Consider the following 17,957-nt stretch of genomic DNA (forward strand, 5'->3'; position numbering starts at 1 on the left):
TGAAGATATAAGCTGTTTTGTGAAATGTGCTCTATCGGTTTTACTGAAAAAACCATGAGGAAATGAACAAGGCTATTATCAGCGTGCGGCTCGAATGGGCGTGCGTGTATGTATAATATTGATCATCTAGCGTTTATTTGAAAACGATTCATAAATAGGCCGACAAATATCAACGTTCTGGAATATTCCAGTAAAAGACGATTATCATAGAATGGCCCAGAATGGACTGTTTTTTACCTCAAAACGGGTGCTTTTCAAAATGCTCTCAAACGGAAATGAAGCGATAAAAAACCAATCTGCCTTGACAGCACTGACTGGAAAAGGATTCTTTGATAAGCGACGGGCAGATTAGACACAGCCATAATTTAAAACATAGATTAGGCGATATTAACGCTAACATTAAAGTGGATGGTGGCATTCAAGCGCTAACTCTGGCGCCACCTCGTGGCACTGAAAGTGTTAAAGACAAGAGGGATGGATTTATTTCAGTCTTTTCAGTTCTTCATATTCGCTTTTATGATGGCATTATGCAAACAACAAAACAAACATTTCATTTTCACTTATTATAAATATGAAACTATGTGGGAAAAAAATATATAAATAAAAAAATTGTGTAAGGCCAGAGAATAAGGATATAACCAGTTAGAATAAGGATACCAGAAAGAATAATAATGAGAAGAGCACTTGGAACAAGTGAGGTTATCCAATTGTTGAAACAAATAGAGCCTTGCACATTACAAACTACAGCATCATTATTATTATTATTATTATTATTATTATTATTATTATTATTATTATTATTATTATTATTATTATTATTATTATTATTATTATTATTATTATTATAGACAATGTTTAAATTCTCTGTGGATCTTTGTCAGGTCAAAATATTGAGGCTTGGGTCTTTAAAAACAATGACAAAGATGACAGCAGACACCTTGCCCCCTGTAAGTGCTGCGCCACAGGTCTCTGATGATCTTGTTGATCTCGTCCATCTTCATGCTGTGGAACTTCATGATGGTTCTGAACAAAACAGAGGAAACAGATACAACAGCACTGAATTAGAACCTAAGTCATCGACTCTATAATGTTTAACCCCTTAAGCCCGATCGCCCGAGATTTATTTCACGTCATAAATAGATCAATAGTCCATATTAAGTAATGTTGTTTCTTTTTAAAATGTAGCCAAGAGTAAAGACCTTAACCCTATCAAAACAGCCGTCAAAGTGTATATTTTCAGCACTACGTTTGTTTACCAATGATTTTAAGTGTTATTAGCTAAATATGAGCTTATAAAAATCTCTGCGCATTGCATCTGAAACTGGATGATTTAGACGTGAGGAAATAGGGAGGTGTAGTGGTTACGTAATTTTCGTTTTTCGTGTTCCACCCTCTGTCCAACGCAATGTATTTCCCCATTGCCCATTTCTAAATCGTCTCATTTAAAACAAATAAAGCATGGACATTTGCATGGTGTACCTTTCTGTGCGTATTCATCCACAATCTATAGCTCAACATGAAAATTATTCGCAATTAATCGTGAAGGTAGCAAAATAACAACGTTTATGTTTTCGTTCACTGTGTTAGATTCTGATCAATCGGCCAGTATCACGTCTTCTTGTGTTATCCTCTCTCCATCCACTCCCTCTGCGTTGTGTACTTTTAATGATCCTGACGTCTCATATACTGGCTGTACAATCCTTATCTCTCCCAGTTAGTGCGATCCGCCACCATAATAATTCTCCACCTTCGTAAGAATTCGACACTCGACACAGCGTAATACCTTACAAGGAGAAGCGTTGTTTATTTTCATAAACAGAGACCTCATAATCAGATGGGAACCAATTCGTATTGTCCTTGTAAGATCTATTCTAAAGATCTTTCGGTGTGTTCAGTCTATCGTCCTTCTGCTATTCAGTCCAATAGTGGTCAGGCCTGGTCGTTAGCCAAGACCATCCTCGTGTTAGCCGAAGCTAATGATGATGTGGCATCCTTCTTCCCCCCCCCCCCCCTCCGTGATGAGAGGAGAGAGTCTCTTCTGTGTGATCTCAGTCCTAGTCAGATTGTAGTCTGCCCTTAGTCGCTCTTGGTCTGCCCCTACCCGGAACCACTGTCAGCTTTATAGGATCTTTGTCATAGCAACAACGGCCCGCCCCTCTTCTGGTTGTCATGCGACGTGCTGTAATGACAACTGCTTATAACCTTTCACACATTTTAAACGCAGTTTCTACTGTCAAACCCTCTCCCTCGCTCTGCCTGCTGCTGTTATCTCTGATGTGCTAGATCGGAATGTAAACACCCCTGCTCGCTGGCAGTGTGCTGCCTCCGAACCACCGTCTCCTGCTTCCACCACCGTCAGCCTGCACATTTCGACCTCTCTGCCCGGCCCCCTTTAGATGCTACCATCTCCCCCCAATCTATACATCACATACATTGAAAAACACCCCAAAACACCCGTTTTCTCTCAACTGGGAAACTACACTGCAATTTGGCGCTGCTGACTGACGTCACCACAGCGTAGACTCCTGGCTTTAGTCGCAGACCTAGGATCAGATTTCCCTTACATTCCATAAGCTTAACAATTCGTACAATGGGAAAACTGACCCTGAATCTGTGGCTAGTATCTGTTTCACCCAACACTAGTTTATAGCCAACCACCATTTTTTTTAATATTTTTATTTATAATTTAAATCGTATAACGTTATTTCGCTGCATATTAAATCACTGTAAATACTAATGTAAATCATTGTTTCATTGTACATAGTGTATAGTTTATAACGTTATTGTTTTTTTACGTAACGTTAGTAGATAGCTAGCTTGCTAGCCGGCATGGTGCGTGCAGTGCTTTGCCCCAGAGTGTAACCACAGGTCTGAGAAGAGGACCTGCACATTTGACTCGTTCCCGAAACTCCTCTACATGCCCCGATTTAAAATGGTTCACGACAGTAGACATTGCTAACGTCTAGTACGTCACGTTAACATTAACGTAGAGTTAACGTTAGCTAGCTAGCTTGGCATCAGCTGGCCGTGACGTGGATTAAGCGACAGCACTGAACAACAGGCTGCCTACTGGTAAGTGTAGTTATTTTTTTACGACAAATTAAAAACCTTATAACTACCTTTATTTCAACCAAAAATGCATTAAACAATAATGTTAGTGGTAGAAGGGAACTCATTTTGTGCAAAAATGGAAGCTTTTCAATTTCCATGCAGCAGAATTGCCGATAATCCATTTTCCCAATGATGAATCCCTATACGGGTGGAACAACCAGTGACGTCAGACTACACCTCCCTATTACGCCGTCATGAAACCGCTGTAGTACTAAGAAAGAGGAGACCCTGGGCTTTCGAAGGCCGTCAATTTCATAAAACTACACTACCCAACTCACACCAGCCGCAGTCAAAGCTGCAGCCAGCTGACATGAAAAAAGAAATATTGACGTGATTTTCATGATTATATCTCACGGGTTGAATACACCTGAACGTTATTATTATGAAATACAGCGTATATTGTTTCTTTACCTTTCTGTGAACGTCTAGAAATAAATCCGGTCGCAATCCGGTCAAAAATGGTGGAGCTATACAAAAGTAACTGTACTTACAGTATATTTCATTCACAGTCTTTGCTGCCCTGTAACGGGCGCCTGGTGGGACTAAATCCAGATTAAACTCTGCCATTGGAAAGAGGAGATCCATAGATGTATGACTTGGCCATAAATAAGGTAATTTATAGGCCTGATATTCTATATTCATATTTCAAAGTGCATGTGTCCGGATGGCAAAATTCTGTACTGTATCTACAAAACCCCCTGTAAATAATCTGCCCTTTATTAATTTGCTTAGATTTTTTGTACAATTGATCTCAAGAAGGGGCTGAATGAGCTACATTTTCACATCTGGTCAATGTTAGCATGGTGTTATTCACCATCAAAGATAAAAATAAATAATAAAAAAATATATTTGATCCACTTTTTCTCCCATCCCAACTTCACTGTGCCAATTCTTCCCTCCCCTGTCTTGAACGTTGCTCGCATATTCCCCCCACTGGCCGGTTGTAGGGAGGATAGAAGCCTTGCATCATGTGTCCCCTCCGATACACGAGGAGGCAGCCTGTCACATCTTCTCACCTGCCAGCGCGGACTCTCATTGGCGAGGAGTAACGTGTGGGAGGCTCACACTACCCCCGCCATTTCCTGCCTCTGCTGTGCAGGCGTCCCCCAACCGACCTGTAGGAGTCGCTGTCCACAACGTCCAGATTACCACCCATCGACTTCCACCCGCTGACTCTGCCAATTGAGTTAGTATGACGACCGGCCCAAGCCTGAGGCAACGCCGACAGCCGGAGTCGAACCCGGTGTCTCTTGCGTTGGTGATGAGAGATGTCCGCTGTGGCACCCAGCCGCCTAATAATAATAATTTATATTCTCCTTTGGTTCATTACAATTTACTCAAGCTTAGTAACATACACAACATATTTCTGACACTGGGAATACATTCCCTGAGGTCCATAGATGGTCCAACTGTATGTTTCAGAGGCGGAGAGGAATCCTGCTAGATGTGGTACTGTATGTTTCAGAGGCGGAGAGGAATCCTGCTGCTAGATGTGGTACTGTACTGTATGTTTCAGAGGTGGAGAGGAATCCTGCTGCTAGATGTGGTACTGTACTGTATGTTTCAGAGGTGGAGAGGAATCCTGCTGCTAGATGTGGTACTGTACTGTATGTTTCAGAGGTGGAGAGGAATCCTGCTGCTAGATGTGGTACTGTACTGTATGTTTCAGAGGTAGAGAGGAATCCTGCTGCTAGATGTGGTACTGTACTGTATGTTTCAGAGGTAGAGAGGAATCCTGCTGCTAGATGTGGTACTGTACTGTATGTTTCAGAGGTAGAGAGGAATCCTGCTGCTAGATGTGGTACTGTACTGTATGTTTCAGAGGTAGAGAGGAATCCTGCTGCTAGATGTGGTACTGTACTGTATGTTTCAGAGGTAGAGAGGAATCCTGCTGCTAGATGTGGTACTGTACTGTATGTTTCAGAGGTGGAGAGGAATCCTGCTGCTAGATGTGGTACTGTATGTTTCAGAGGCGGAGAGGAATCCTGCTAGCTAGATGTGGTACTGTATGTTTCAGAGGCGGAGAGGAATCCTGCTAGCTAGATGTGGTACTGTGTGTCTCAGAGGCGGAGCGGGCAAAATTTTACAGCTAGAACAAACATGGGTATAATTAGAAAGAAGACACCTTGATGATTTATTTTGGTACCAGCCACCACCGGTAACATGACGAAATTGTGCTCCAAAGCGCGTAATGTGCGTTACCCATTCATATTTAAAAGCATTATCATCGGCTCGGCTGCAGGTAAACCTACAGTATAAATTAAACCACAACAATGACTTCAGTGGCCACATGTTTACCTCTGTCCTGCTGCACTCCGCCGGTCACTTATTTGTTCCGATACTGGCCACATTTACCAAATAATGTCAACAGTCAAAAGCAGTAAATCATTGAGCGCTAAGGCTTGCGGTGTGAACATAGCCTTACATAAGGGACAGAGTTGTGAATTAAAGGCTACAAAATGGTCATGCTGGTGCATGACTGGGCAGAGACCGACGCACAATACTCATCTGTGTGAACAGCAGTCAACAAGTGAAACTAGCAAAGGCACATCTGCAAATATGGTCATTAAACAAATGACGACAGCAATATCCTCAGCCTAGATACTGCCTGTGGTGTTAAGCCAGGTCACATTACCCTACACACCAAGAAGCATTTCCTCCGTCATCTCTCTTACTGATGAGACTAATGATAAGACTTTTTGAAGTAGAAAGCAAAGGTGAATGCCAAAGAATAACCACACTGGTTGCTACTGGCGTGTTAGACATGGGGCTATATATGGTTAACAAATAGACAAAGTTGTGAATGCCTCAACAGTTCATCAGATTCATCTCAGTTCTGTGTTTTGCTCTCAGTGTGATCACTGATCACCCTTTTTATTCCTTTGACTGGACTCCAGTATGTGGTGTCGAAACAACATAGAGCATACAGCTAATGGATACAGTATTAAAGCATTTTGCGGGTTATAGAAGCACTTCTCATTTGTGACTGGGGTCCGAGCATAATGGGATGTCGAAGTGACAGCGCATAAAGCTAATGGATACAGTATTAAAGCATCGCACAGATGCAGGTGACTGGGGTCTGAGTGTATGTGATGTCGAAATGACAGAGCATATAGCTAAGGGATACAGTATTAAAGCATCTCGCAGGTGACTGGGATCAGAGTGTACTGTATGTGGTGTCAAGTGACATAGGGTATACAGCCAAGGGATACAGTATTTTTTTATATTTTAGGAACAAGTCTTATATTGCACCGAATACTACGGTAACCTGTTGCGTGTGACGTTACCAAGAGAAGCCCCGCTTTCAGTGCCTTGTGGGCGGCGCTACTGCGCGCTCACACAGACACACACAACAGATGAGGAAGTCCACAGATCCGACCAGAATTGCTGGCTCCTCACAATGCAAACACGAAAATGTACATTACAGATGAACTGCGTGCAAAGCTTGACCATATGTTTCTGTGTCTAATAAAGGTGTTGGCGATCTCAAAGCTCACATGGACACAGAAAAACATTACAAACAAAGCAGTGCGAGGCGAGAGTTTGATGGCAAAGTTGACCGAATTGATTGAAGAATGCAGCTATACAGAAAGAGAGAAAATAATTTAAAACTATTTTGATGCCTCAAAAATGATGTTTTGGTTTGATAAGATGCTTATGATACAATCATTCTAAGGATTATGTGTGTAATAAATTAGTTTAGTACACTAATTGCAACAAATCTGAAACTGCATAGTGCACTTTTAAATTAGTATCTTTGTGAGGTTACTGTTTTATAATTTACATTACATTGAACAGATACAAAGATATATTTTTTAAAGCTGGATTTTCTAATACAGAAGAGGTATTATTTAGAACATTACTTCATATTTTTCTTGTTATTTATTTTGTCCAGTAAGACTTGAAAATATATATTTTGTCATAGGTTGATTTAGTTATTTTCTTGAGATTTGTCAGATAGATTACTTTAGGCATAATACAGCATTTGGTTATAGAGAGATATTATTTTGTTATATAAAATAATATAAACAATAATTGTATATCCATACAGAGGAGGCATACTTTAAATATATTATAATGATAAGGCATCTTTGAGTAAACTTTGAGTATCATTAAGTATCTTGAGGCTGAAGGCAGTGTCCTCTTTAAAAAAAAATCACAATATGGTCACCCTTGAAGTTGCATTATAATTCACTTAATAAAATAATGACGAGTCAGCCTCCTAAAAAGACAAAAGTTAGTGACACGACTCACACCGCCGCCGCCAAAGTAAGGACTTTGCTCTGTATCGTCAATCCATGGTCAAATAAATATTTGATTAAGGAATATAATATGCCTTTTTGTATTATTTGTGTATCAGCAAAATGTATATATTTGTATGTTAGACATCGAGGGAAATTAAGATTCTCAGATTTTTTATACACCGCAGCTTATCAACTAACCGGTTAATCGGCAGGTGACGTATGTTGCTCAGTAGTTGCTGATGTCTGCTCAGGAGGTTTGAGTGTTTGCTCAGCCCGAAAAAAAATTTGAGGAAACATTGCTCATCACTGTACATTGTACTCCAAAGTGAACTGGCCTTCTTTGTCAACACGTCGGCTTAGCCATTATCTCGGAAAGAAGACTTTTGAGGTTTCTGCTCCATCTGCATGGAATAGCCTGCAAGACGAGCTTAAACTACAGGATTAACTCTAAATGAATTCAAACATATGATGAGACCATAGGAAACTGTAAATGTTTTAATTGACAGAGTATCTTCTTTCCTTGGAACTATCTGGTTAAATAAAAGGTATTAAAATAATAAAATAATAAAAAAGGATGAACAACTAGTTGATTCATAGCACGGGAAGGCTATAGAGGCGCTTCTCATTTGTGACTGGGGTCCGAGGGTATGTGGTGTCATAGCGACAGAGCATACAGCTAATGGATACAGTATTAACAACTTGTTGATTCATAGTGTATTACCGATTGATTGATAGGACGCAAGTCAATTGTGATAACGTATGAATGTTGTCCATTTTATGCTAAAACGTGATTATTGTCCATTTTATGTCTGCACTTTATGCATTTCTTTAATTTTGTCAATTCTATGCTCTTTTATCTACAGTAGTACTCATCTCTACTGTATTGAACTTCCATCCACCATGTGGTTCCGAAGTCCCCAGAGTCATCCATGACATAGAAGACAATAAGCATCATATTTCAGTCACAGCAGGCCTGACAGTACAGAGGTAGTTTCCCCAACAAGTGTCATCGGAGCTCAGCCTGTAATGTATAGAGACGTTGCGGTGGATCCCTGCGCAGACAGATGAGCATACAGGGCTAGATAAGGAAGAGTGGAGCTGTCTGAGTCATCTTCTCAGAACACCAAAGGATGTGTGAAACCCTGCACCCTCGCTGCTACCCCTTACTACTGACTGAACAAACTCATGGAAACTGATCGGATACTGAATCATGCTCGAGACGTGAAGGCCCTGCAGACTAGATATTATATATTGCCTGTGGTGCTTTTTTCCTATTGTTTTTAGTGAGTTTTTCCTTACCTTCACGTGGGGTATGTCTGGGAGTGTTGCATTTATTTATGCGACATTTTATTTTGGATTTCCTGGTGTTTTTGCTTTGTTCTTGATTTATTGTGATGTTTCTTCTTGACTTGTTTAAAGAAGACGTGTCCGGCCCATGGGGACATTAACGTGTGTTGTCGGGCCTTACAAATACATTTTATTTTATTTTATTTTATATATTGCAGTCTGATGGCTTACACGGAATTCAGCATACAGTTGCTACTGGTCCCATATATTTATTTAGCTGTATACAACCACTCTCAGGGCTGTCTTTTTGTGACAGATTAGCAATTTTGTTGGGTTCTTTCCATCTGTGCCCATTTGGTAAACTCCTGTGGCTCAAAATGAATGTGATATGGACTGGGTGGTGCAGCTGGGGGTGTGTCAATAAAACTTTGCTGGAGCGGTGCAATTCTGTTGTCACTTTGGTCACAATATGATGCCAGTGCACACAACACCTCCAGGTGTAAATGCTGCTCCCTGCACTGTTTGTGGCATCAGCAGGTGAAGGTGCACAAGAACATAGACCTGTCCCAAGTTGTGGATATTAGGCTTATAGACCACACTTTGAAGTCAGTCCTTCAACTGAGTAAGTGAATGCAACCTGAACCTGTAAATGACAACAAGCTCTTCTCTATAGGGGACTGGGAGGGAGCGCGTCCTCAGGCCCAACGCCAGACTAGGGCTGTCACATTATTTTAGAATTTAATTTAGAATTGACATAAAAACACGAGATTCAAACTTGAAGGGAGAAATTAGAATTCTATTGTTTTTTATCATATTATTATTTTGAATTTTCTTCTCTTTTTTTTATAATTATATTAATATTAAAGAACTCTCAGGTCATGATGATACCAATGATACCAAACATACCATGGTAAAAAAAAGTTGCCAAAACTTTGAAAATAGCTTAGACTTCTTTTAGGTTTAGGTTTTTATTTTTATTTAAATTTTTTACACTGAAATTCCCAGACTATAAATACTAGATGTCAATTATATTTATTACAATATAAATGGCTGCTGAGGACCTATATTATGCCTATTAAATTACATCATGTTAATCCCAATATTCCAAATAACTGCACTAAATGTAAAGATGACGTTGGTGCCCTGTTTCATTGCATGTGGGGATGTGAAAAAAGTTCTAGATATGTTGAAATGTATCGTCTATGAATGTTGTCTATGTATGTTGTTGAAAAAAAAAAAAATGAAAATAAAAACGTAAGTTAAAAAAAAAAAAAAAAAAGTTCTAGAACAGATTTCTAAATTGACAGAAACAGTTGTTCCTGTTGAGGCTCAACGGTTTACTACACATACACCCTGAAGATTTGATTATGAATGTAAAGAAACGTAACGGAAGGAGGTTTCGAGACCTGACTCAGGTAATTTGATCAAAGAGATGTCCAACAGTCTGACACTAGAAAATCTGACCTATATAGTAAGGAGGAAGACTTTTATAGTATGTGGACACCATTCCTAGATTTGATGAAAAACCTGAATGTGTAGATGGCTGTGATCGGATGGGAAGTGGCCGGGGGGGGGGGGGGGGGGGCATCGCAGACATCTGGGTGTGCCTTGAGACTTATGGGACGGCTGGAGAGGAGGGGACGATGAGTGGGAAAGGAAGAGTGTGATGGCGAGGTGTTGGATTAGTGAAATGTTTATTTCTTGTTTTAAAAAAAATATATTTTTAAGGGGGGAAATTGATATTTGGATACTTGATTTTAATATTATGTTATACATGTATGTTATACAACAAGCTACATAAGGGATTTTCTATGACCATCTCTCACGAAAGTAGCACTACACCCTCCCCAGACCGACAGTAGGGCAGCGCAACGACCAGGAGGGAATTGGCAATAATGACTCAATTGTGACGAGATGGGGGCAAAAAACACGGCATTTAAGGTTAAACAGATGATTTTACTCAGAAATTTAAAGATTTGTCAGACAGCTAAATCATGTTACAAAATTAAGTGCACGGTGGCCAGCATCCAGATTAGGATCCAGATTAGCTATTTTCTCATAGCACAACTCTCCCCATTACCTCTCCACCACTACGTTCACTGATCAGATAAGAACAAGCATTTCTGTTAGTAAACATCCACTTTTGAACAGTATTTTAATACATAAATTAATTTCAGGTGCGAGTGTGAGTGTTGCTCACTGGTCGAGGGCCTTGTAGTAGAGCTCTAGGTCTTTATTGACCAGCTCAGTGGTCCTCATTACGATCATCTTGTCTCTGTAGTATTCATCAGCCTTCGCATACTGGTCTTCTCTCATTTCCTTTCTGCAATGACAATACAAATCAAAATAAAATTATTATTAAAAGTACTTGATGAGGACTCATTAAATATCTCTGCCCCATGTTTGATGTCATTCGGTCCTCCTAATCACACAATGCAAAGTGTCTAACATCCTCTTTCGCTGTTGCCAAGCATTAGTGCTGCAATGTGAGCTACTAGATGTTACAGCTAGCTAATGTTAATCAAAGATGGTTTTATTAGCTGTAGCAATTAGTAGCTGACATTAGGTATATTATTTGGTAGCGCTAATAATAGCTAACAGCTATTAGACACTTTCTATTGTGGGGTAGATTAGGAATTACATCAAACATGGAGGCAGACATATTTAATGCAGTCCCCCATTGCAGTAATTTAGTATGTAATCATTCACAGGATCTTGACCCATGATCTTTAACCTGCAGCCCACCTGCAGAGGCCAAGAACATTCACATGACATGTCCATGACATCCTTCCAAGAACAGTTGCATGAATTGTAGTGATTTACTGAGAATTACTTGGGTTATATTTCCCAAAAGCCTTTAAACGTTAAATGAGTTTCATTGTGAAAGGGTTTTGGAAAAAGTCATACATGCTTCGTATGAAAATCATCAACCTTCATCAATCGTATTTACTGTAACAGCAACAATGAATTAAACAGATACAATTGCTTGTGTTTAACGTGCAAGGACAAATAAAGTGTCTTCATCCGAGTCAAAACCACTCCACTGACTTGCTGTGTCGAAACATTTATAACATTTATTAGAATATAATAGAAAACAAATAACTGAAGTCATTTGCGGGGATCAAGGTCGACTTTTGTAATGTGATTGTGTGGCCAGTAGGACTAGAGTCTAGACCGATACGAGATTTGAAAAGGCTAATATCGGCAGATATTAACGGCTGACATACCAGGCTAGTGTCAGCTCAATCCAGTTCTGTGATGTGAATAAACAACAATGGGAACATGGAGACATCCAGACCTGAAGTGAAGAATCTCTTCCTCAAAGCCCTTCTGACGACCCAAGGCGATGCTCCGGTTCTTCTTCAGGTCTTCCACCTTACGCTCCAGGTCACGACGCTCTCTGGGCCGCAACACAGGCAACAGGAAGGATGAGATGAAATACGATTCGATAGAAATTTAAATCTGATTATCTTGATGACGTCGCCATCAGGACACTGGGTACGATATATAACTCTGCAACAACCGCCCCAATTAATGACCACTATCCATTATCCAGATGATTGTCCGTCGCAGAAGACGACCACTAACGTGACACAGCGTGGCGTTCTTACAGGCGTAGCTGCATGACCTGCATGTTGCCCATGTCCTTCAGGAGAGCCTGCCGTTTAGCCGTCACGTCCTTCAGCTCCTCGACGCGCTTCCTCAGGGTGAGGTTGTCCTGCAGCCAGCGCTCCTGGACCTGCAGAACACAACTCCAGGTCAGTCTGTTGTAACTTAATAGGCCAGGTTAATGATTATGAGTTATATTACATATATATTAATATATGTTAATATCGATTATTGTTTACCTTTGAAAGAAGAAGTGGAAGTGGAAGAGTGTTTATTCTAGTCAGAGATACTATTATTTACATTAGTCACCACGTTAGTAGAAATACAAGTCCCAGGATGCACTGCACCTGCTACCAGCTGCGTCCTTTTAGGTGATTGACAGAGAGCGTTTTATGAATGAAACTGATGAGAACTCAACTGTAATGTAACGTGCGCTGAAGATTCTATATAAAGTACAACCTATTGGAATCCGACGTATTGGACAATCTATTCTTTTGGAAAGTAGTTATTCTACAGTTTGGTGCCGAAACCAGGGAACTTTGGATCATTTGGATATAACGATAGAATGGATGAAACAGAACGTCGGAGTGAAATAGAGAGACAGAAACGGAAGCGCGGTGCCATCAGAGGTGGTACTACACGTATTTTAAATCAGATTGACGCTGAGATTGGAAATGAGGCTCCGAGTGTTGAAGACTTGACAACTATGTTGGATGTACTGGCATCGAAGGAGGACAGTTTGCTTGAAATAAACCGGGAAATAGAGCAGCTAACTTTGATGGATGATTTGGATGCGGAGATTGAATCATCAGAGACGTACAAGGAGCGCATCATTATCCAACGGAGCCGCGCACAACGAGTGATAAGGAACCAAAAGGAACTGACAGCAGAGGCCCGGCGGGTGAGTGATACTGAAGCAAGATCACAGAGACAGTCAGTAAAGCTACCAAGATTGGTCATTGAGAAATATAATGGAGATGTCAGTAAATGGCAGGAATTCTGGAGCCAGTATGAAACTGCTATTCACAATAATGATGGACTGTGTAAAAGAGAGAAGTTTACTTACCTGAAAACCTATCTCACTGGACCAGCTGCAAAGGCAATAGCAGGACTGACATTAACAGATGATAACTATGACAATGCGGTCACTTTATTGCAAAATAGATTTGGAAGGAAAGATCTACTGATCAGTGCTCACATGTCAAAACTACTGAATCTTACTCCTGTGAAGAAAGCCTCTGACGTGAATGCATTGAGGCAGCTATATGATGAGGAGCTTGGAATCACTGGGTGTAGTGTCAGAAACCTACGGAAGCCTGCTATGCCCAATTTGACTGCAGATGATTCCAGATAGCATAGCTCTTGAATATAGTAGTCAGAGGGGAGTACCGTACTTTTCGCACTATAAGCCGCACCTGACTATAAGCCGCAGCAGCTAAATTGAATGATGTGTACATATATAAGCCGCACTGGACTATAAGCCGCAGGTGTTTTAATGTTTAATTACCATATGTAATTAGCATTGGGACACAATACTGTCGGACAAATAACAAGAATTAACTCATTTACAAGTTGTATTAAGTTTAGCAAATAAGGGAACAGATAAATAACATTTCAATGCAGTCAAAAAAGCAATATTTTGATTTTTACATTTTCGGGTTTGGTCACGTCGAGTCACATATAAGCCGCACCGTTATATAAGCCGCAGGGTCGAAAAATGGGGGGGAAAGCCGCGGCTTATAGTCCGAAAAGTACGGTAGATGATGAATGGAACGTTTCTGAAATAGTCACATTCCTACAGAGGGAGGTTCAGAGCAGAGAAAGAGCACTGCAAATGACAACAACATCCAACCATCAGAAAGAAGAGAGCAAGCCATGGAAACAGGCCTACTCATTCAGCGAAGTGAGACCAAAAAGACCCAGCATGCAATCTACTGCTACACTGCATACAGCCAGCCAGGTGTACAACTGTTTGTTCTGTGACAGTGCTGATCACAAAGCAGAACATTGCCTAGACAACAACGTTCTTGAACGTAAAGACAGACTAATGCGAATGGGAAGATGTTTTGTGTGTTTAGGACAGAAACACATAGCCAAATTCTGTAAAAAGCAGGTCTCCTGTGCAACCTGTGGAAGAAGACATCACATTGCTGTGTGCACTGGCAAGAAAAGTGAGGAGCAGAAACCCCCTGTTTCGGAAGAGGCTGTTGTTTCCTCAGTCATTCCTCATTCAGTGAAGATGAAACCAGATGGACAGAACACTGTGCTGTTACAAACTGCCAAGGCATGGGTGGAAGGCCCAGGAGGCAGGGTAATAGCTTGTTGCTTACTAGATGGAGGGAGTCAGAGGAGCTTCATCCATGAAAACCTTGTGAAGAGCCTGAAGTTACCAGTAATGAGACAAGAGAAACTCACTCTTCACACGTTTGGATCCTCTGTCCCTACAATGTCACAGTACAACACAGTGAAGGTCACCTTGAGGAATGTCTGGGACACCCAGCAAAAAATCGAAAAAAAAGGCTATAGAGACCCCACAAGTGTGTTCAGCAGTGATGAAGGTGCCTGGTGACCAGGTTCAACATGAGCTCAAGAAAAAGGGTCTGAGACTGGCAGACTTCCCAGGAAATGAAAGTGATCCAGAGCTCTCCATCCTGATAGGAGCAGACTATTATTGGCAAATAGTATCAGGCAAAGTGGAGAGGCTGACAGAGACTTTGGTTGCAGTGGAGAGCACCTTTGGATGGTCTGTGCAGGGGCCTGTGTCCATGTCAAGTGTAGCTGAGGCAGCATGCATGCTCATCCCCATTGATGAAGACACACTTGTCTCCAATCAACTAAAGGCATTCTGGGAAATTGAGTCTCTGGGTATAACAGGCGAGAAAACACAGAACCCAGCAGAAGAAGAAGCTCAACAGATGTTCGAGAGAACAACAACCTTTAAAGATGGGCGATACCAAGTGGAGTTGCCATGGAAGGCAGAAAGAACAGAACTCCAAGACAACTACAGAATCGCTAAGAAAAGGTTTGATGGTCTGAAGAAAAGACTAAAGAAAGATGTTACCTTTTACAGCAGGTATCATGAGGTAGTGGAGGACTATTTACAACAGAACATAGCAGAGGACGTGCCGAAGGATGATGCAAGGACAGACAGTGTGAAATACTACTTACCTCACCACGCAGTACTCAGAGAGGACAAGGTGACGACGAAACTGAGAGTAGTGTTTGATGCTTCATCTCATGAAAATGGCCATCCATCCCTCAATGACTGCTTATTCACAGGACCCAACCTGAACCCAGACCTCCTCAACGTCCTGATTAAGTTCAGGCAACATGCGATCGCCTTCATGGCAGACATCAAGAAGGCCTTCCTGCAAATATCCCTTGCAGAAAGGGACAGAGATGCCGTCAGGTTCTTGTGGCTCACTGGCCCACCAAAGGGAGAAGAGGAGGAAGAGCCCAGAGTGTTAAGGATGACCAGAGTGGTCTTTGGCGCTTCCCCAAGTCCATTCTTACTCGCTGCTACAATCAGGAAACACCTGAAACAGTATGAGACAGAACATCCATCCGTTGTAGAGACATTGAGAGAATCACTTTATGTCGATGATTTTATTGCAAGTTCACACAACGTTGAAGAAGCTTACACTGTGACGACAACTGCTAAACAAATGCTGTTGACCGCAGGCATGGACCTCTGCAAGTGGATGACAAACTCTCCTGAATTGATGGAAAAATGGGAGAAGAGCAAAACTGACCTCGCGGTGGCGCCAGAGACACACAGAGCGGTACTGAAAGTGCTCGGCTTGGTATGGAGGCCAGAAACTGATGACTTCACATTTGACTTAAGGCCACTGGTGAGCATTCTAAAACAGAAGGAGAACACAAAGAGAAGTGTTCTGCAATCGTCTGCACGCATTTATGACCCCCTTGGGTTCCTGACTCCTTTCACAGTCCGAGTCAAGTGCATGTTTCAAGAAATGTGGGAGAGAGGACTCTCCTGGGATGAGGAGCTACCACCTGATCTGACTCGAGAATGGCAACAGTGGTGTTCGGAGCTCCCCCATGCTACACCAGCTTGCTATCCCAAGATGGTACAGAATAGACCTGCAGACAGAGAACAGCCATCTCCTGAAACTACATGTGTTCTGTGACGCCAGTGAAAGGGCTTACAGTGCTGTGGCCTACCTGCAGGGCGAAAACCAAGATGGAGAACTTAGAACGAGCTTAGTGGCATCCAAGTCCAGGGTAGCCCCTCAAGAAAATGACACTGCCGCGCCTGGAGCTCATGGGAGCTGTAATTGGGGCAAGACTAGCCAGCCACTTGATGAAAACTTTGAAAATGGAACACAAACAGATCACAATGTGGACAGACTATGATTACGCTGCACTGGATTTGCAGCTCCGCTCACAAGTGGAAACAGTTTGTCTCAAACAGAGTGACAGAGATCCAGTCCTTGACCAAACCAGAGTCATGGTCACACATAAAAGGGAAGGTAAATCCAGCTGACCTCCCTACCAGAGGACAGACTGTGGAAAACCTGATACAGAACAAGCTATGGTGGTACGGACCTGAAGTTCTGACAACACCTGACCAGTCACCTGATCAGTCAGAGGAGACTGATGAGGGCCAGGTTCCAGAAGAAGTTCACACAGAACTCAAGTGCCATCACCAGGTCACAGTACAGCTTACTGCAAATGACGCAGATCTCTCTGAACCAGTATTGGAGCTGGCAAGATATAGCAAACTGAGAAGGGTCTTAAGAGTGACTGCCTGGATCAAGAGATTCATAACCAATGCTCAAAGGAAGACAAAGACACAAGGAGAGCTGACTGCTGACGAGCTCTTTGAGGCAGAAAGGTACTGGATCAAGACAATACAACAACAAAGTCAGGAGAAATTACTGAAGACAGGAAAGAATCTGACGAACGACTGTAAAATAAAGGAACTCCAACCATTCCTGGATGAATATGAACTGCTCAGCGTGGGAGGAAGACTGCAACAGTCCAACTTCACCTTCCGAGAGCAGCACCCGTGGATTCTGCCCGGAAAACAAAGATACTCAGAAATGCTGATACAGTCCTGTCATGAAAAGATAATGCATTCAGGAGTGAGGGACACCTTAGTACAACTAAGAGAAAGATACTGGATCCTGCATGCTAGACAGCTAGTCAAGCGTGTTTTAGCAAGATGCACTGTCTGCAAGAGATTCAAGGCAAAGGCTGGATCTCAGATCACTGCACCTTTACCAAGAGACAGAATAACTGAATCCCCACCCTTCGAAGTCACAGGTGTGGATTTTGCAGGACCGCTTTATGTGAAGGCAAATGGATCGGTGACGAAGTCATACATTGCACTGTTCACCTGTGCTGTGACCAGGGCGGTACACCTGGAAATGGTCTCAGATCAGTCGACAGAGAAATTCCTGTTAGCTCTGAAAAGATTCATTGCCAGAAGAGGAATATGTAAAGTTATCTACTCGGACAACGCAAGAACATTCAAGAGAGCTGAGCTGGACTTGAAGGAGCTGTGGAAGGCCATCAAAGACCCACAGCTGTTGGAGTTCTTCTCAGAAAAGGGCATCACCTGGAAGTTCATAGCCGAGCGAGCTGCATGGTGGGGCGGATTCTGGGAGAGGCTCGTCAGATCCGTAAAAACATGCCTAAGGAAGGTGCTTGGAAGAGCTTCACTCAACTTTGAAGAGATGTGCA

At 41.9% G+C, this 17,957-nt stretch overlaps 1 protein-coding gene across 1 annotated transcript in view; it reads right to left on the reverse strand.

The window, feature by feature from the left end:
• Window positions 1-17,957, reverse strand: part of rad50 (RAD50 homolog, double strand break repair protein) — a 124,282-nt gene that overhangs the window by 14,585 nt on the left and 91,740 nt on the right. The window contains exons 22-25 of the mRNA XM_084319584.1: window positions 12,254-12,381; window positions 11,941-12,042; window positions 10,843-10,965; window positions 938-1,023 (exon numbers count right to left, since the gene is read on the reverse strand). Of these exons, the coding sequence (XP_084175710.1) occupies window positions 938-1,023; window positions 10,843-10,965; window positions 11,941-12,042; window positions 12,254-12,381 (439 nt within the window). The remainder of the gene's footprint in view (window positions 1-937; window positions 1,024-10,842; window positions 10,966-11,940; window positions 12,043-12,253; window positions 12,382-17,957) is intronic.

This window comes from Notolepis coatsorum (assembly GCF_963971535.1).
Source record: "Notolepis coatsorum genome assembly, chromosome: 8".
NCBI lineage: Eukaryota > Metazoa > Chordata > Actinopteri > Aulopiformes > Paralepididae > Notolepis > Notolepis coatsorum.